Here is a 20,558-nt window from a genome sequence, read left to right as displayed (position 1 = left end):
GGTTGTGGCGACGGATCCGGAGGCGGGGAACTCGGCGGCAGGCCGACCGTGTGTCGTCGAGCTTCTCCGCCTGCCCGACCACGATGGTGGCCGTGCTCGCCCTCCTCTCCACCGGCCTCTCCCTCTCCCTCTCCCGCGCGGACCTCGCCGCCGTCGTCGTCGCGGAGCCGCGGCTGCTCTGCGCGAAGGCCGACCGTGCGTCGTCGCGCTTCTCCACCCGCCCGACCGCGATGGTGGTCGTGCTTGCCCTCCTCTCCACCGGCCTCTCCCTCTCCCTTTCCCGTGCAGACCTCGCCGCCGTCGTCATCGCCGAGCCGCGGCTGCTCTGCGCGAAGGCCGACACCATCGCCGCCAGCGCTCGGTTGGGTCATCTCGTCCGTCGTCGTCGCCGAGCCCACCGCCACCGACGTCGCCCGAGCCCGCCGCCGCCGCTGTCGCCCGAGCCGTCTACCGCCGCCGTCGCCGAGCCCCCCGCAGCCGCTCATCGACGCCATCAAGGAGGCCGGTGGCAACCACGTCCGGAGGTGAGGGCAGAGGCGGCGTCGGCCATGGTTGTTGCAAACGGCGTTGTCGGTGGTTGCAAATGGCGCTCATCCCATCCCTCCCTCGTTCCTTGAACCAAACAAAAAACTGGGATCGTCCTATTCTACAAACCAAACATCCGAATGGAATCATCCCAATCCTCAAATCAGGGATGGTTTCATCCCATCCCACCTAGTCCCAGAACCAAACACACGCTAAGGAGCTGGTGTGGTGAGGCGATACCGTCCCGCTTGTCCGATGCCCGAGACGGAATCCCATGGTATTTTTCATTCCTTTCCTATTATAATCCAGACAAAAAAAATCTGAACTTTAAAATCTAGTACGCCCCTCCCAATTCCATAGTTTTTCTTGTTTTACACAATATTAAGATCAAACTTCTGTGACTTTAAGTATCAGCAGCTTTAAAAATAATTAGTTGCACTAAAACAACGTATACAGATTTATCTTAGAAAACACTATAATAAAAATAAAATTATATTTATTTATTATATATATTATAATTAAAAAAAATAAGGTCAATATACCTTTTGAAGATCGTGGCATTGTCCAAAACGTGAAGAACTACGGAATCGGAGGGAGTAAATTATTTTGGATGGCTTTTATTTTATTTTTCTACTTTTTAGCCTTGACATTAAGGGTTGGTTTGGTTTGTGGCCTAAATAGGCTTACCAAATTTTGTCAGTGCCAAATTTTGTCAAGTTTTGGCATGATTAATTTTGGTAAGGCAAAGTTGTGTTTGGATTGAAGCCAAAATAGCCTAAGTTCACTATTGAAATGGCCTATTTTTTTAGGCATGCCAAAATTTGGCTTCAAACCAAATAGACACTAAACACTATTGAAATTGCCAAATATTAGTAAGCCTAATTTAGGCCTCAAACCAACCAGCCCTAATTTCAAATGTCTATCGAAGAGAAGAAATATAAAAGTTCAGCTCTAAAGTTTTCCTTTTGTCTCGTTTATTTTTCTTCCGCGTATTATCGTCTATCAGCCGAAGCCAACGAATGGAACACCGAAAAGTTGCCGTAATAATTAAAAAAAAGAGCTTTTCATCGATCGTATAATTATTACTATCTCCCTTTTTTTAATGAATGGCCTTATTGACCATAGGCATCTCGCTGTCGAGGGGTACGTCGCCTATCACTCACTGAAAGTATCTCCCTTTTTTTAATGAATGGCCTCATTGACCACAGGCATCTCTCGCTGTCGAGGGGTACGTCGTCTACCACTGAAAGTACAACGCTGTTAAATTCTCGAAAATTCGTTTTCGATTTTTTAATGAATGGAAAGTACAACGCCGTTAAATTCTCGAAAATTCGCTTTCGATTTTTTAATGAATGGCCTTATTGACCACAGGCATCTCTCGCTGTCGAGGGGTACGTCGCCTACCACTGAAAGTACAACGCTGTTAAATTCTCGAAAATTCGTTTTCGATTTTTTAATGAATGGAAAGTACAAAGCCGTTCACTGAAAGTACAACGCCGTTAAATCCTCGAAAATTCGCTCTCATAGGAAGTCGAACCCAGGACCTCAGGTGCTACTGTGACTCTTGTAACCACTAGACTTTGTTGTGAGTTATTTTATCAATTTATATCTTATACATTTGCATTAAAAAATTTTAAATATATAAGAATGATTAAGCATGTATTAAAAATCAACGATGTTATCTGTTAATTAAAAAAAGAGGGAGTAATAGCTAAGAATTCCTAGGGCGCAACGGCACGGGAGTAGGAGTCGAACTGATCTAATCCGATCCGATTCCGACCAGACTTCGCATCGCATCGCATGCGATCCTCATATATCCAGCCGTACGTCGCGCCGCCGACGAGATCGATCGAGCAGCCACACCAGCGTAGCGTACGTACGCGTTGTGATCTATAGCTAGCTAGCTGCACTCGCCTTGCCGCGAACGAACGAATACACACATGGCGGGCCCGTACGCCCCGCAGCTGACGCGGTGGCGCGCCGCGGTGGGCGGCGCCGTCGTGCGCGACTTCGTCGAGCACGCCGGGAGCGTGATCGCCCTGCGCCCCGAGGACTACTACCACCGCGCCGCCGCCGCCACCGGAGACGATGACGACGACGGCGACGACCCGCGGGAGCGCGTGCTGCTCGGAGGGAGGCTGTACCCGGTGGCGGACGAGACGACGACGATCCACGGCGGCGTGGGCGGCGGCGGGAGGACGACGCTGCGGTGCGTGGAGTTCTGCCCGGAGCCCGGGGTGGCGCCGCTGCGGCTGACGGTGACGACGGCGGCGGCGCCGGCGGAGGAGGAGGAGAAGCAGCGGCAGGAGGTGGCCGAGGTGGTGTCGCCCGACGGCGCGGTGCGTGTGCTGGGGCGCGGCGAACGCTTCGGCGGCGGCGGCGGCGAGAAGGGGACGGTGCAGCACGTGGTGGACGTGGAGGGGGAGCGGGAGGTGTTCGTGCTGCTGGTGTCGGTGCGCCCGGAGCTCGCCCGCATCGTCCGCGTCCAGAGGCTCACCTGATCGTATGCATACTCTACTCTACTACCCCTCCGTTTCACAATGTAAGACTTTCTATTATTGCCTACATATATATAGATGTTAATGAATCTAAACACATATACTCCCTCCATCCCAAAATGTTTGACGCCGTTGACTTTTTTAAAAATGTTTAACCGTTCGTCTTATTCAAAAAAATTTAAGTAATTATTAATTCTTTTCGTATCATTTGATTTATTGTTAAATATACTTTCATGTATACATATAGTTTTACACATTTCATAAAAGTTTTTGAATAAGACGAACGGTCAAACATATTTTAAAAAGTCAACGGTGTCAAACATTTAGGGAAGGAGGGAGTATATGTCTGGATTTATTAACATCTAAATAAATGTGAACAATGCTAAAAAGTCTTATATTGTGAAACGGAGGAAGTACTAGCAAAAATACTCGTGCGTTGCACAATGGGGTTTAACAATGTTAGTACGATGATTCAATTGAGACAAAATCGTCGCTCTCAAGCTCTAATGAATATAATGACAGGATTAAACGTAACTAAGCAGACCATGGCTGTGTTCTTTCCCATGAGTTCCCAGCTCATCTTACTCGTTTTCCACGTGCATGTTTTTCAAACTGATAAATAGTACGTGTTTTTTTCAAAAAAGTTTATATATGGAAGTTGCTTTAAAAAATCATGTTAATCAATTTATCAAGTTTTTTATAGCTGATAATTAATTAATCATGTGTTAATCTGTCGCTCCGTGAAGCAAATAGAGATTCGAGCATAGTATTACAATATTATCTCAATTAGTGTACTATTGGTCAATAAAAATAGGATCCACTGGAAGAGGGTTGAGAGAGGAGAGGTGATTGAAGTCTATATATGGTCTTATACTTGATGGTGGTAATAGATCCACGTCCATCACCACTGACTTCTTTTAATATATATTGTTGAGATATATTAATTTACTATCGATATTTCTAAATCTTTTTCTCAATATAGCCTCAGAATAAATCTGTGATTAATTTACAATTAAACGCGGCATATCTCGATCGTGTAAACATATCAAACGGTTTTCTTTTAATTGTTGGTGATAATAATGATCTAATGGTCCATTGTTTTCTCGATGGTGTCGACCTCTTGTAGTCCACAACAAAGTTCAACCATGTCGATCAACTGTTTCCGATGATCATTTCTCAATGACGAGAATAAAAATATTTTTTTCAAAAAAAAATTGCACCGTGTCTGTTATTTTTTGAAATTTATAGTTTCCAATATGCATGCTTCACCATTATTTTTGTTAATTAACTGTATGTTTATAAGAATTATTTTTTAAAAAAATATAACACATGAAAGTGTTTTTATGATAAATTTATTAATATCATTTTTCATATGATAAAACTTTTTTTTGCTTAATCTATATATTAATGACGATTCCAAGGTTTAATTGCAAACATTCTTGGATCTATTCGAGAACGGAGGTAAAAACTTAATATTATTAAAAGATAGAAAGAAACGTTCTATTTCTATCTTTTAAAAAAAATATTTTAAACTATTTGTTATATTTGTGCCACAAATATCCAGTGAAGGTATTTTAGAAAGGAACCTATTATTTGACAAATATCTTTTAAAATTTAATATTTCTTATATTTTAAAAAAGTATCCAATTAAGGTATGGATTATTTGTGCCACAGTTTCATATATTAGTATGATTTTGTTTTAAAAAAATTGCACGTCAGAATTGCTTAAATAACTTATTTTAAACTAGTGTTAGCTTTGGGTTGTTCGGTTTATATGGGCTGTGGCTGCAAAGTCGTAGTGCTGCAGCCCTCATAGCATAAATTTGCTTGCAAAGGAGTCCTGTAGCTGCTGCCATATATAGCTATTTCGAACGCACCTTTTGTAATATTTTTTTTAAGAGTTACACAGTACAACGCAGACACTCATAACGCACGCGCACACTCACCCCTATGAACACACGCACGGAAACCTTATCCCTATGAGCATTTTCGAATACTGGGCCGGCAAACCCTACCCCTATGAGCATCTTTTGTAATATTTAATTCTTCTAATATGAATATGTATGTTTTTCTTGCCAAAAATCTATCAATTAATCGTTCAGTTAGAACTAGCAGTACTCCATATATTTTGGGAAACAAATTCAGGAGTTCTCTCCAAACGGAAAGCGAAAAGGTTAGCCTTTGAGAGAGACGTCAGGTAGTACATGCAAAGCATTTTCTTCTGTTCATTCTTACACATCCTTCATCATCTTATTGCTACAATGGGAGACATGGTTCCACGAAGGTATACTCTTCTGTTGAACTGAAAGTTGAAACTGTGGCGAGCTCTTCTGCAAATGCAACTAGAGAAAACATCTTAAATTTGATGGAGAAATTAAAACTCTAATCAGGAAGAGAACTTTAACCAGAGTACTGATCCCTCTGTAAATCGAATAATAAATATATCCTACTACCTCCATTTTTATTTTTTAAAATATGTAAAAATATAATTTATGCTTAAAGTACCATTAATGATAAAACAAGTTGTGATATAAACAAACTAAATTATACTGATGTAATTTTTTAATAAAACAAATGATTAAACATATGTTTAAAAGTTAACATATTCATGTATTTAAAAATGGAGGGAGTATATCTTTCATAAAATATTGGTTTATAAATATTATGAATATATTTCATGAGAAATTATTAATGGTGGGTAAGGTGTGACCTTGAAAAATTTTCCACATAAAACATACCCTATAACGATCTGCAAGACGCTGTACCAAATAACTAAGCACATGCCTGTGGCCACTTGGTAATTTTGTAAGAAGGTTTCAAAATGAATAGAAAAAAATGAAAATGAACACTAGTAACCCACACAAACAACAATACAACAGTAGCCAACAGTTGCAACAATGACCAACACAACACAAGATTGCAGTATCACACATATAAGGATCACCATTAACCTGTGTGCATGCACATTAGGTGTACAGATCACTTGAGAACAGCACTGAATCAATGAGAAGCAGAAGCCTTCCATGACAGACAAGAGCCACTCAGGCTAGCCAAGGAGACTGCCTATCTCGGCTCATCTGAACCAGCCAGGCCACACTGATCATGGCACTGCATCATTCAGAAGAGCACAATAGGCAAGTCATCCTTGGCTACCAGAGGCAGGCTCTAGCCCTCATGCAAGGCCCCTCTTCTTCCTCTTTCTTCCTAGCTTCCTTCCTACCGATGATCGATGATGCGTTACCGCTTACATTTCGCGCTATTTATAATGAAAATATGGCCTGCTCGGGACGAATCGGGCCGCGCCACATAATGCCGGCTCGGTGGCGGATCAGTTTGCGCCCATCCACAGCTTTCCTAGATACCAATTTCTTATCATTGACAATCCATTATTCCAGTAGTACCGGAATATATTCGGTTATACCCGGGGTGGACCAGGTGACAGTTCAGGCTAGCTGAGGTCTCATGCACATTTTCAGTTGAAAGGTGAGGGTAACACATGTACAGTTTGCAATCTCTTCCATTTTCCATTTCTGAGGAAAAACAAGAAATTCCTTCATTTCTGGGGTAGTATAGAGCCACCCCCTCAATATACACCGCGATTCGCGCAATCCGAGGGAGATCTTGGTATTCCATTTGGATAGTGTGGATCATTGGGAAGGAATTCATCTCCTCGAGTCAGTTTTATGCTTTTCTGATCAGATCAGGTCGGTGTCATGCACCACCATTTAAAGTTCTTTGTTCCCTCCAGTTTGAGCTCGACCTGCTCTATCAATCAGCAATGAAATTGCGGCTTGTCGGCTCATAGCTAGTGGCATTCATCTGAATTGCATCAAGATTGACTCGTATAAGATTGATTATCTGATGAGAGAAAGCAATGTAATCTTTGCATCGGCTTGTTGGTTAATGGAAGATCACTCTGCAATGTTCTTGTTAGTTGAGGCAGTTTTATTTTGGCATTCAGGTGCATGAAACACAGTTTGCTTTCTGAAATCATCCGCCGCCTTTTCGAAGAGCATCTTGGCCTACCAAGTTTGCAAAGGGTATTTGACTTTGTACAACTTTCTGCCAATTCTCATCTTTTGCACGTGTCCATCAAAGAATAATCGTGTTTTATTGTTTATGGAGAATCTCAAAACTTTCCATGGAGTGATTCAGCAAAACATAAAAATGTTCTTTAATATTGGCAAATTCATGCACAAAAGTTGTGCCAGACTTTGTATTTGAAATTTTGAAAAACTGAAGTAAGATTGATTTTGTTCATCTAGCATGGAATATCATCATCCAATTTCATTTTTCATAAAATTCTTCTTCCAAGTGTTGCCAAATCAGTCAGTAATACCAGAAATGAATGCTCTTCACCATTTGGGTCCCAGCTTTCATGGCATAGCGCAAAAGAAGAGCACTTTCAATGTTTTCATAATCTTAATTTTTTTGCAAAAATAAACACTAAACTGCAGTAATCTTAAATTAGCATATCTTGCCTTGAACATTATGCACTTCAATATTTGGAGAGCATTTTACACAAATCATATATTAGCACAGCTCAAACTCAATATATACAATTTCGACATCGTTCTTTTGGTCCTGGAAATACATAGGAGAAACACATGTTTTTGTTTCAAACAAAGAAAATGGTAAAGGTAATAATGTATTTACAGCGCCAATATAGTTCACATCAGCAATCCCCCCAAAAAAATCAGAATATTGAGTGAGTGATGGTAAACTAATAGTAGTCAGATTCACTAAATCCATAAGGTTGTCAGAAAAGCCGGCCAAAGAAACAAAAATCTTCCAACCAGTGCGCCTTTATTTCAACTTTTTCCTTCGCAAGAAACATAAATTTACAGAGGGCAATCTAGAATGCACAAATAATTACATACAAAATTGCCTATGATGACTGAAGTTTGGCCATGCAAGTTTTCACAAGGTTTCTGCAATCAAAGTTGAGAAAATAGTTAATATCATATCAGAAATTGTTTTATTGGTATTTTTAACAGTAAAGATGGAATATATCTGCCCATTGGAGGCTTGTCTAATTGAGATTGTAGAGTGCTTGGATTTTTGAAGTAGCAGGAAATACTATGATCTTTGTCGCATACAAATGTTTTGCCTAAAAACTCAGAGATGCTAAAGTTGATACTAATAATGCAATGAAGGCAATGCAGAGGGTATTTAAAAGGATATATGTCAACAATTCGCAGAGTAAAATGTATTTATAAAGTGCAAACTTAATATGATTATGCAGTATGCACCTGATACATGATATAACAGTTCATAATTATTTTGCCTTTCATTGCTTGTTATGTTCTTACTGTAAAAAAGAAACAAAAATGTTTGAAACATTATGAATCACAAAATCATCCACAGTTTCAGCACAAATATTGATTTCCATCAAACTTGGAAAGAAAACAAACTCTTATGGGATTATAGGCAAGTTATCATGATTATGGAGAAATATGTTGAGAAACACTATTAATCAGTAGAAACTTACCCATCATCCTTGTTTTTTCAAGAGCTGTTTCTGCTGTTGATCTGCGGGAAACATCAGCCAAAGATATAGGTGTTAATGGGGGAGAGGAAACTTCACTACTCTCTCTGCTATGCCTAGCTTCCAACAACTTATTCACGGTAAGAATGGGTGTTCTTTGGCTATTTGAAGGTATAGAATAACTGCGGGTCATGGCAGCAGGTGGCCGTGGAAGAGGTGATGCTGTTTGTGATGGTGGTGAGGCGCGGGTCGGTACATTAGGCACCTGCCGCCTTGATACCAGAGGGCCAGAATATCCAACCAAACCAGGACGGGCAGCACCTACATTTGCTGGAGGCCTAGGCAGTTCATGTAGCTCACTTATTCTCGGTGATGTAGTTGGGAGTGAAGTGATCCTAGGGGTAAATTTTGGAGCCACGGATGACTGCCAGCCTGGGCCATATGATTTTGTTGACATTGCACGAGGATAGTTCATTGGTGCTCTGAGATCAGTAGCAGAAAACAAGGGCTTGTTCAATCCTGCTTTGCTTGGAATTGGACCGGAAAATGCTTCCCTCTTCATTTTCTTAAAATCTGAAGTAGCGTAGGGATAAACAAGTGGCGCTGATATCCCTTCAGTACTTGATGGCATCTTAACAGGTCCACTAAACATGGAGTTTGGTTTAAAACCTTTGACCAGTGGAGAGGAATGCCATAAATTTTCTGCTACGTGAGATTTACTTTCTGGTTGATCTGAATGAGGAGATCTATTGGTGTGTGCTGAAGTGGAGTTCTTGTCATCATCTGGTGTCGGGAGTTTGTACGAATAATTTGTTCTGTTTGACGTATTCATTTTCCGAAACCTTGTAGATGGATCAAACACATTGTCAGCAGAAATTGGCGCTGATTGGGTACCAATCTCAAGCTTCACTCGAGGAGCTGCAAAATCTGCCTGTATTTGTTCGGTATATTCCTGTGCATAAACAAATACCATTTCAAAACACTTGAGGACATGCTCATGATGCAGCATTGCAAATAAGAAAATAACAGAGATATGAAATATGGAAGCAAAGATCTTAAACAGATCCTGGTCTAGTAATGAGATAGCAAAAGGTTCAGATCAATGTGCTCCAGGTCTGGTCAATGTGCTTCAAAAGTAACATTATGTCGAAATAATGGGAACGGTGAAATTGTATACAATTATAAACAAGAAGTTCTTGTTTGATAGTCGATAAGCACACCACTAAGATACTATAGTGATAATAACTTGTAGGCTTAGATAGGCAATTACTGGAAGCTTCCATACCCATATTACACCACATGCAGTAACTGCAGGTATGGACATTCTTGTTCCATCCAGTAGCAATAAGCAAGGAATGGATGTACACAGTGGTAATGAACAAGGTATGCATTTATCAAATTTATTGCCATCATCACTTAAGTAATAAGCATGCCCACCATAATACCCTTCTATATTATTTTATCAAGATTTCAACATTAACAGATGTTATGTATCAGGTGAGCAGTGTGCATAAGAACATCAGGTCGGCTGGCACTTGGTCCTGATAGTTTATATGGCAGAGGTAGAAGCTAGTGACAGAATAAGAATGAAAATACTACACAATAATGCTAGAACAATATTGTGTTGTTTGGTTTCTGGTGGTCAAGATGCCATGGTAGGATCTAGCTAGCTGCGCAAGACTCCTTTTTTGTTTATAGATCAGTTGTCTGAAGCAATGAAGCAAGACCACAGTCCAAGGTTAGAAAATCCAGACATCTGAATGTACTGTAGGCCTGCTTTTAACTATGTCAATCACCTCTATGGAATCATCATGCGAAGAGAGGCATCTTATAAGACAAGCAAATATACGACTAAGGGACAGATTTATCCCCCAGAACATTCTAGATGAAACTACATTTCAACCAATGCATATACCCAAAACACTCATATGCAATAGAATACTGAAAACATTAGTAGGGCCGTAGGGGTATTAGAGGAACAAACAGAGAAGTTAGAGATAGGTTGGATATGGAAACAGATCCACTTCCAATTAACAAAAAATATATCCATGCAACACTTGCTCTTTCTATATGCTCACCCTGGATAATGCTTTGCAATATGTATAAGAATAGACTCATTAGCCAGAAAATTATACAATAGCATAACTACGAGCTGAAGATTACCTGCTTGTGTTCCTTCAGAGGTTCTGGGGAACATGCCTGATTAGACTGATCCAACTACAGAAAGAATAAATAGGTTGTTTCAATCAAATTTAGAGGATAAGAAAACGAGGAGATAGAACATGCATATTTACACAGATTAAAACACAAAACTGGAAAATACTGGTGACCAACTGCCATGGATGTTCCAAGTATTGGAATCAGGCCAGACATTGAAGAATTTGGGTCTTGCTGGTGTGAATCATAGCCAATGCAGGTCAAACGGGGTTGCATCTAAAAGCACCTTGGCAAGAGAGGGATGGCCCATATCAGACTTACTGCCTTGCTCTCCCTTGGCTCCTCTGCTTCTATTCTCTAGTTCTACTCTTCCAAAAATTCACATTAATCCTCCCCAATTTACACTAAAATCTGGTGCTACTGTATCTACTATCCAGCGATGGAGGGCTATAACAGTAAGATCTAAAGCATAAATATTTGAAACATAAGTTTAACAGGAAAATATATAAAGTTTGCTGACCATTAACATGAAATCTAAAACAAGCTTCCATAATCATTGCACTATCACTATGTAATTCATCAAGGTCAAAATTGCAGTAAACCCAACCTTATGCTCACAGCAGGCCTGCAAGCGCATGCTAAATAGATTTGACCACACTAAAAGAAAAGGGGATGAGGAATGACCCAGCGCATGAATATTCTTCATGAGGTGCTTAAATTGGGGAATATTACAGATTTTACATGTTAGCACAAACAAGTGAGATTGGATTAATAAGATTTGAGTAAACGAAATATCAATTGCAAAATGAGAGGTCAGTTGGAAAAAGGATGGCTTACATCCATTGAACTTCTGGAAGCGGGGAAGTCCTTATCCCTGTCATTTATCTCATAGTCAAAACTTAACTCACTGTCATCACTTTGATTGCCCTGGTAAGAGCTGTACTCATCATTATCTGTGTCGTCATCTAGTCCATTTAAAGGGTATTCAATGTGCTGTTTCTCAGCAACTGCTTTTACATGAGGTTCCAGAGCCTCTAGATACTTCAACCCTCGCCTGAAAAAACTCAACTAAAAGTCCAAATAATGGTAAGTGCATGCTACTGTGTGTGAGTCAATATTAGTTTTATGTGAAGTAGTGTTAAAGTACCTGAGCAGAATGGTGGCGAGCAGCCTGTGTTAAAATACTACGGAATTGACCTTGCTTCAATGATTTCAATCGGAATATAAACAATGCTGCATCCTCTTGATAGTCAAGAAAATAAGCTTGCAGCTGTTCCGAGGATAATGTTTCGGTTTTGGAATGCCTTGACCGTCCTTTCTCTCTATAGGCTGCTCGCATGGCTTCATATTCCTGTCTGAAGCCCAAAATAATATGGTAGCATTTAGAAGAGACCACAGAAGCAATATACATGTGATTAAATTCAAGTAGATTGTGTACCTTTTATGATCACAGAGTTCCTTCATTTCCTGCGTCAGTAAGAATGCAATGTAAACGACATCATATTATAAAAATCACAAATTAAGCAAAAGGAATGTAACTCATTTTTATTCAGAAAAAAATATGAGTAATATATGGCACCAAATTAACAATAATCCTGCTTGAATATGAGCATCCATAATGTACAATACTTAGGAAGGATCAGGGGAAAACTGAAATAGATCGAACCTCTACAACTTGTAGCTCTTTGAGAAGTGACTCTGATGGGTTTGTGATGGTATTTATGATATTTGTACGCTGAAAACATTAATAAAATATAGTCAGACTTAACAAAGTTTGGAAAAAATTGTGATTCTCTTAAACAGGTGTGAGACTAAATTTCAGTGCAGTTTTACAAGAGTAGCAAAGAAATTTACATAGTTATCAACAAACTTCTGCAGTTCGAATTGGGCCTTTCCTAGCATCATCAGAACTCTGCCTGCAGGTAAAAGTGCAAAACAAAATAAATACAGCAAAGAAGACCAAATACTTCTATAACTAAGGAAAAAATAACACAGGAATTCTTCATTTGATGATCTTAATGAACAGCCTGGCAATTTCGAAGGAAAAACAGAAGTGTGGAAACATGCCAGACCAACTCTATGTCTAGAAATGTACTGTCCTACAAACACCGCTAATAATAATTGCTCCCTTACAAGCTTCCACATCTTATAGCGTATAGACCCAGACAACTCACCACTGTCATCATCATCATAATTCAATGCAGTTTTCTCAAGTAAGCAAGTTCCCATTTCCTCCATAGCTTCTGCAAACTCTGCATGTGTTTGATTACAACTAATTATGAAACTGTTACATGAATAAGCTATTCCGTTATACCAATGGAGGCAATGTTGTTTATTAGAAATGTAACTTCACATATGAAAAGATCATAACCTACCATATACACTGTTCATTGTTGCAGCTGCAGCTGAAAGCAAGCTGTCATAACAATTCCTCATTTCCTCCATTTCCTGCAAAGGAGAAAAAAAAGAATATATAAGTTATAAGCATGCAGCATAAAAAAAAATGCACCTTTACCATGTCAGATTGATACGTTTTGCACTTGTTAGTGAGATAACATTTGGTGAGAACTAACAAAACAAAGAAACAACTCTATTATGTTATGAGTTTGGATATGCTGCATCAATTAGAATACATTGAAAAGAAGACAAACTACAGTACAGCATACTACTGTATTACAATCCACTGTTTGCTAGCAGCATGCACTGGGTAAAAGAAATGGTTACTGTAACCATCAAAAAACAGTGTCCATAAACAAAACCTTCCAACATTTATTTATCTTTGCTATATCATTATATTTTAATATTCTCCGTCACTATCCTCAACAAGACAGAGTCTCAACCAGTGGTTACTAGCCCAAAACTTCACACAACAAAATGGACCACAAGACTTTCTTACAGTCCTAATCCACAATTCCACATGTATATTTTTTAGATAATGTTCCACATATATATAATCCAGACAATGTCTTAAACAGGACTAAAATCACTATCCGAAGTTCAAATAGCTCTGACCATAATAATTTCTTAAATGAAGATTCAAACTCCATCATCATCAATGGGATAGCAGATCCCACTTCGAAAACGGGGTAGCAGATAAGACTGCAGGTGAAGTGGAATATATATGCTGGCATGACTGAGCTCTCCTAAAATAATGATCTTGAATAGACGAACCCCGACGGCCAATGCTAACACAAACAAAGCATATGTTCCTCTCCAATGACTTTGAATTGCTGACTTGAGACCATTTCTAGACAGCAACTTTCACCGATCCCAAGCTTCCTGCCGTGGACTTTGACCACCATCAAGAGCCGACTCACAGAGAACGAACTCTTCTAAATAACCACAGCACCACACAAAAGCAAAAATCAACGTTCACACGCTCCACACATTATAACTTGTGGTAACAATATTCTTTTGGTAATACTAGATGAAATGAAACAATAAGGTTGCATACTTTTTTTTTTGGGTGGGATTTTGTTCCTGATGAGTAAATTTCAGAGAAAATGAACAGGAGGTTTCAGGTTTTGACTCATGTATCCAATCCCAAACAACCACCAAAATAACAACACCTCTCCGATGTATCAAACAAGCGGCAAGAAAAATAAGAAGAAGAAGAAGAAAAAGATAGCGGATTTTCCTTTTCGATCGGGCAAGGCAAGAACCCGGCGATCCGATTTTGGCGCGCAGTCGCATCTCTCCGCGGGTTGGGGATGGAAAAAAGAAAAAGAAAAAGAAACAAACAAACAAGGGAAGGAAGGAGAGAAGCAAAAGCAAAGAACCTGGGCGGCGTCGGCGAGCTCGTCGAGCTTGGCCGGCGGCGGGCGGTGGTCCTTCCTCTCCCTGTGGCTGTGGAGACCGAATCCCCTGAACTTCCGCAATGGCGATTTCATCTCCCCCCCCCCCCCGCCTCCTCGAATCAAATCAAGAATACCACCTCCGACGACCACCACGACGACGAGGACTCGAAGAGGAGATGGAGATGGAGGAGGAGGAGGAGAAAAGGATTGGCCTTTTTGGTTGTTCTTGGGTCTTTGGATTTCGCGAGACCAAAAAAAAAAAAACAACAAAAAAAAACTCACAAAAATGGAGGAGAGAGAGAATTCGGAGGTCGGGCGTGCGTGCGTGCCTCCCTTTATTATGCCATTTTGGCTGTTCTTCCTCCCTCGCTGCTTTGATCGCCTCGCCCTCGCCTCACTAGTTGCGATTTATATATCTCTCTTTTGGTGAGAATAGAAATTAATATCTGGTTTAGAATAATCTGGTCCATGTTTGACCAAACGAAACAAGTGTGACCATGGGAAAAAGGGGTGAGAAATATTACTCCATTTGTCCCATAATATAAGGCATACACACATTCCAATATTCAACTTTAAAAACATTTGACCAACAATTATTATAATATAAATTATCATAATAAATCTTATAGTATGTGAGAAATTATAAGTCAAACATTAGTTTTGAAGACTGTGTCAAATATTATAGGTTGGAGGGAGTACTACTGTTTCAGTTCCAAGATTTACCCATTTACTACTGCTTTTTTCAAACACAGTACAAACGCATGGACTCATAACATGCACACGCTCACCCTATGAACATGCGCGCACACACATCTTAAATCTATGAGCAACCGCGGAAAACTAGACCGACATCTTGAGATTGATTCCTACTCCTATGAGCAACTCCGGAAAATTAGACCGGCGTCTTAAGATTTGAGATTGATGAAATCACCATTGGTGCCATGAGAAATCTAACCAATTAAACTATGCTCACTTCGTATTCACTACCTCTTTTTTATAATTGTTTAATGATAAATAAACATCAAACATAAAGGATAGCGGGAGTGTTATTTTTTTTTTGGAAAGAATTAGTACTAAACGAGATGAAAATTTTAGAAAGTATGACAAATAGATTGGTAGAGAGGAGTATATTATCGTTTTCTCCATGGTTGGTGTCCTTGAAAAAAAACAACAAAGTAAAAATAATAATTTATGTATAAATTTTTTTATATGTGTTCATATTAATTTAAAATCGAATAATCAAATAGTAGAAAATAAATTAGGATAAAAAGACTTAAAATCAATACTTTTACTATTCCCTTCGTCACATTTTAAGTGCAACCATAAATTTTTGTGCCTAATTTTGATCGTTCGTCTTATTTAATTTTTTTTATAATTAATATTTTTATTGTTATGAAAAACATGAATAGTGTTTTATACATGACTTATGTAAAATTAAATATGACTTATGTAAAATTAAATATGATGAACGGTCAAAGTTGTGTAAAAAAATTGTAAAAAAATTATGGTTACACTTAAAATGGGACGGAGGGAGTAAGTTTTAAAATTTAAATTTAGCAGTGGCTGAGAAGCCAACAAGCAAATGCTGAAGCGTTTCCGTGTTGTTTTCTACCACGCGTGGTAACTAAAACATAGCAGAAACCGTTTTGTGTGAGGAAGCAGATGGGAGAATTTCGTTGCAATTCGACGAACTCCGAGAGCTTTTCAGACAACACATGAGGGATTAATTTACTACTACTACGCATAAAAGTTCACAAGTAATCCAATGACTTGACCACATGAGACTATGAGAGAAAGGTTATAAAATCAAATCCATCATTAATTAAGCTGATTGTCCTGTCTCCGCAGTCCTCAAGTCCACCCCAGGTCCCCAACGACAAACAACTTTCGAGGCCATTAGCAATGAAGCAATTAATGCTAACGCAGATCATGAGATTAATCCTCAATCTACTGAACTAGTCCTCATATTGGCACGTTCTTCCCATGAGGGGAAAAAGGATATTGCACTGCACTACTAGCCCACGAAGCAAGTACATGAATCATGAAATTAATGAACACTACTATATCGTAGAATCATGAAACTAGAACAAAAATTACGGTTTGGTGGTGATCTTTCCATTGAAATACAAGTATATATCATGAGTTGGATATACTCCCTCCGTACTCGTAAAGAAAGTCATTTTGGACAACGACACGGTCCTCAAAACACAACTTTGACTTCTATTTCTATAAAAATATTTATTGATAAGTGATATATGTATAATTTTATGAAAGTATTTTTCAAGACAAATCTATTCATATAATTTTTACATTTTCAAACTTAATAATTTAAGAGTTATTCATGATTTATATTCCTAAGGTTTGACTTAAACATTGTCCTAAACGATTTTATTTATGAGTACAGAGGGAGTATAGAATTTCAATCGTACGGTAAGCAAGTGGCCTATATAGTTCTAATAGTACCAGTATGCCAAAACGGAGTGGCATATCCTAAACATCTGAATTAGCGGTGCCCACGCATTGACGACAGATGATTGGTGGTGGAGTAATGGTTGCAGTTAATTCATCAAGGGTGTCAGGTGTAAGCCTACCTCGGTCTTGCTAGACCGACAACAACAACGCTTTGGATGTTATTTTTTCTCTTGGGAGCGTTGTCGAGGTGTCCATCTCCTTCTCGGGGCTCTCAAGTGAAAATCTTGTCATAAATCTTCTTGAGATCTCGACGGACGGCAGGGCAATCTTTGTCGTCTTTTCTCCCTAGAGACGTCATCCAGGAGACCCCTTTGTTACCGAGACCACTCACAGAGTCATAGATAGTTCCTGCAAAGTCCTTGGGTGTCGATGGATCAGCTAGTTTGTGCGTGGTATATGGATTCTTCTTCTCTCACGCTCTCCCTCTACAATCTCCCACCTCGATGATGTCTAGGAGATTGTGCTCGGCTGTTTAGAGTTAGTGTTAGGGTACAATGGTAGATTTTTGTTGGTTTAGTGGCGATTGGTTCAGTAATAGTTCCTTCCTCGGTTATGTGGTGAGGCGGTATCGGTGCGTAGTGGTGATATTTTTATTTTCCTTTTCCTAACTCCTTTCAGGGTTATAGTATTATTTTCCCCCTACTATATTCTATGAAACTTCGCAGTCAATTAGCTCTCGTGAAAAAAAAACATACTAATAAAATATGAATAAAATCATGTACGTCATCACAGCTTTTCATGGTCACCAGCTAACGTTTATAGGCAATTTTGCTTATTTGTTGGAGCCCAGATAAACCATCCGATCATCTTGGGAGCTGGCTCTCTGTCACGCCTATAAATTTTGCCTAAATTTATAGACTATTTTGTGTATTGAATCTTTTCCAGGAATCAGCCAGGGTATACAAAACGACAAATTAATATACGGATCCAAACGTAAATAAAGTGTAAATACTTACAAAAGAAGCACTTAGTCCTCACACTGAAAAGAAAGCAGCAGCCGCAGAAAAGGCGATCCTAGCGGGGCTTCAGCTCCACTCCACAGGCAAAACTCAATTGGGGTCTGTGCCTTGGTCCTCTAACTTCGTCTTCAGCTCAGAAGCACTACACTTCTAAAAAAGAGGAAATAATAGTAAGACTGAGTACAACCACCATACTCAGTAAGCCACACCAACGATGCATATGTGCAAGGAGAGACAAAGGAAGGTTGTGGCTATTTGCATAAAGGCAGTTGTAAAATATTTATAGTTGCAAACAGTAAAACAGTTAATTAATTAAGGCAAGATTAAATTTCCACTGAACAACGCTACACCACGTTGAACAGGCCCAACCAAACCACCTGAACTACACCAGTTCATTATGTCAGGTTATTAATAAAGTGGGGCTAATCACGATGAATCTGGTCGATCGCCCATAATCGCGGGCATGGCTAATCGAATAGTTGTACTCTGGCAGAGGTGCACAACTGTACCCACAAGACACAATCTACCGGCATGTTACCATGCCTGTGCAGACACGTCACCATGTCGAGTGATTGTGACAAGACCCTTCGCATAACCCTCCCCTAACCATCCACACCACACTGAGGTTTCACCCCCACCACTAAACCGGTAGTGGGCAGTCCCCCCGTGCGTCGCGGTGAATCCGGAAGCTGGACAACCGGACACCCCGGTCGACCCAACTCCATCACGCCCACCCTCACCACCAGTGCCTAGGAAAGGATCGAGCTATACTACAAGTCAAGCAGTTACCTATTCCTGCATGTGGTAAGCATTGTATGTCTTCCAGGGTTTCCCGCGAACCGGTCCTTAATTGCCATGGGTGCGACTAGAAAAACCATGCACCCATAGCCCACCATTGAGTCACATTTTAGTTGGATAATTACGACCAATGAAACATGGCCGGGTGTCTCGAGCACGTAGCTCGTCAAGGTACTAAGTGTCTAATAATGTAATTATCCCATTATGTGAGTTAGTGGTAATTAATCATGGCTAAGCATATATAATTCTAGCTAGGTCATATGAGTAACACGAGCTAGTCAAATTATCACCCAGGTTTAACAAAGGACGGATGTCAAGTAAACATGGCACAAGTGAGTAGATAGGTAATACCATGATCCCCTGTAATTAGCAAGACATGCAATTTTATCTGCGAACGATAAATAGGCTCAATATGCTCAAGGGGAATGTGTGACTTGCCTTGCTTCTTCAAACAATCTTCCGAACTCTTTTCCTTACGAATGCAGGGAAAGCAACGGAAGGAGGCAGGGAGGGAGAGGAGGGGCTCACCGAGTGGTGCCGACGAGGGGCAGCGGCGGAAGGAGCTTGGCAGCGGCGCTCCAGCGATGACCGGCGAATATGGAGGGATGGTCGAGCACCTCCTCGACCTGGCCAAGGGGACTGAGGGATTAGGGAGAGAGGAGGAGGCGTGAGGCATCAAAATATGTAGACCGGAGAAGAGAGGAATCGTGGGGCTCACCGGCGACCGAGAGAAACCGGGCTCCGGCCAGGTTCTGACAGCGAGGGGCGGTGGCCGAGGTGCGGCAGGGCGCGGCGATGCTGTGGGTGGCGGTAGCATGGCCAGGCGAGACCTCTCTCGGTGGCGGGGAGCGGCTGGAGGCGGTGGAAGAGGCGCGTGGCTCGGCTTCGTGGTGGATGTGGTGGCTTAGGGGTGGATCGGAAGGGTAGAGCGGCGGCCGGTGTGCGGTGCGGAGCGGCGGAGCCAATGGTGGTGGTGATGGCGTGGCACGGCAGCCGGAGCTCACCGGTGAGCGGTGGAGGTCGGGAGCGGCGTGGGGAGCACGGGAGAGGACGCGGGAGCTCGGGCAACTTGGAAAAATGAGAGAGGGAGGTGCGGGAAGCGTTTTTATAGGCTCGGGAGACCAGAATCGTGGTCGAGAGGGGCGGCAACCGGTGGTGGAGTGGGGAAACAACGTGGGCGGAGTGGTGGCGGCTCGGCGCCGATTTTTGCGGGGAGGAGTGGGGGAAGTGGCGGAGGACGAGGAGGGGACCGGGCCACGATCTTTGGGTGCGGGCACGTGTGCGGGAGGGCGCCGGATTCGGCGGGACGTGGGAAGGGGGGAGGTGGTTGCCAGCGGGCTAGAGGTAGGGGAAGGACATGAGGGAGAGAGAGGGGGCCGGGAGAGGGATGCCAGATAGACTTTTGCAAGGGGCGGGCCGAGGGAGAGAGGCAAGGAGGCCGCCCTAGATGGAGAGAGGAGGGGAAGGAGGTGCGCGGGCCGTGAGGGGGGAAAGAGACTTGGGCCAAAAGCGGCCCAAGGACAAGGAATGAGAATTTTAATTGATTTTCTTTTTATTTAATTAATTAAATGAACTTTGTGCTATTAAAATTACTTTCTTGAGCTCCGAAAATTCACGGGAAATTGCAGAGAGGACTTTAGGGCACAAAGAATATTACAAAAATATTTTCCGACCAAGATCTTTAAATGAAATTTTTAATTCACTTATTAATCCACTTGATTAATTGCTTTAACTTTTAACATAAATTCTAGAAATGCATTATTAAATGATATTTCATTCCGAACGAAATCGGGGCGTGACACTCTACCAGTGCATAATGGTAAATAACACACACAAAGAAAACCCCAATAATTAAGGAAAGTCA

The 20,558-nt window shown here is 41.1% G+C and overlaps 1 protein-coding gene and 1 long non-coding RNA gene across 2 annotated transcripts; both read right to left on the bottom strand.

The window, feature by feature from the left end:
- Window positions 1-4,868: 4,868 nt before the first annotated feature.
- Window positions 4,869-6,257, bottom strand: LOC136355950 (uncharacterized). Its single transcript, XR_010740542.1, has 2 exons — window positions 5,975-6,257; window positions 4,869-5,365 (listed from the first exon to the last, which is right to left on the bottom strand). It is a non-coding gene; the product is annotated as an uncharacterized lncRNA (long non-coding RNA).
- A 1,281-nt stretch (window positions 6,258-7,538) lies between these two features.
- Window positions 7,539-14,850, bottom strand: LOC4335692 (uncharacterized protein At2g33490). The gene is made up of 11 exons (XM_015781399.3): window positions 14,448-14,850; window positions 13,044-13,116; window positions 12,843-12,920; window positions 12,523-12,584; window positions 12,335-12,403; window positions 12,107-12,135; window positions 11,816-12,023; window positions 11,506-11,736; window positions 10,675-10,728; window positions 8,515-9,463; window positions 7,539-7,954 (listed from the first exon to the last, which is right to left on the bottom strand). The coding sequence occupies exons 1-11, from the start codon at window positions 14,556-14,558 to the stop codon at window positions 7,944-7,946; spliced, it is 1,875 nt and encodes a 624-aa protein (XP_015636885.1). The 5' UTR covers window positions 14,559-14,850; the 3' UTR covers window positions 7,539-7,943.
- Between the last annotated feature and the right edge of the window lie 5,708 nt (window positions 14,851-20,558).

Source organism: Oryza sativa, chromosome 4 (assembly GCF_034140825.1).
Source record: "Oryza sativa Japonica Group chromosome 4, ASM3414082v1".
In the NCBI taxonomy this organism is placed as follows: Eukaryota; Viridiplantae; Streptophyta; class Magnoliopsida; order Poales; family Poaceae; genus Oryza; species Oryza sativa.
This window is presented reverse-complemented; position numbering and strand designations above follow the sequence as displayed.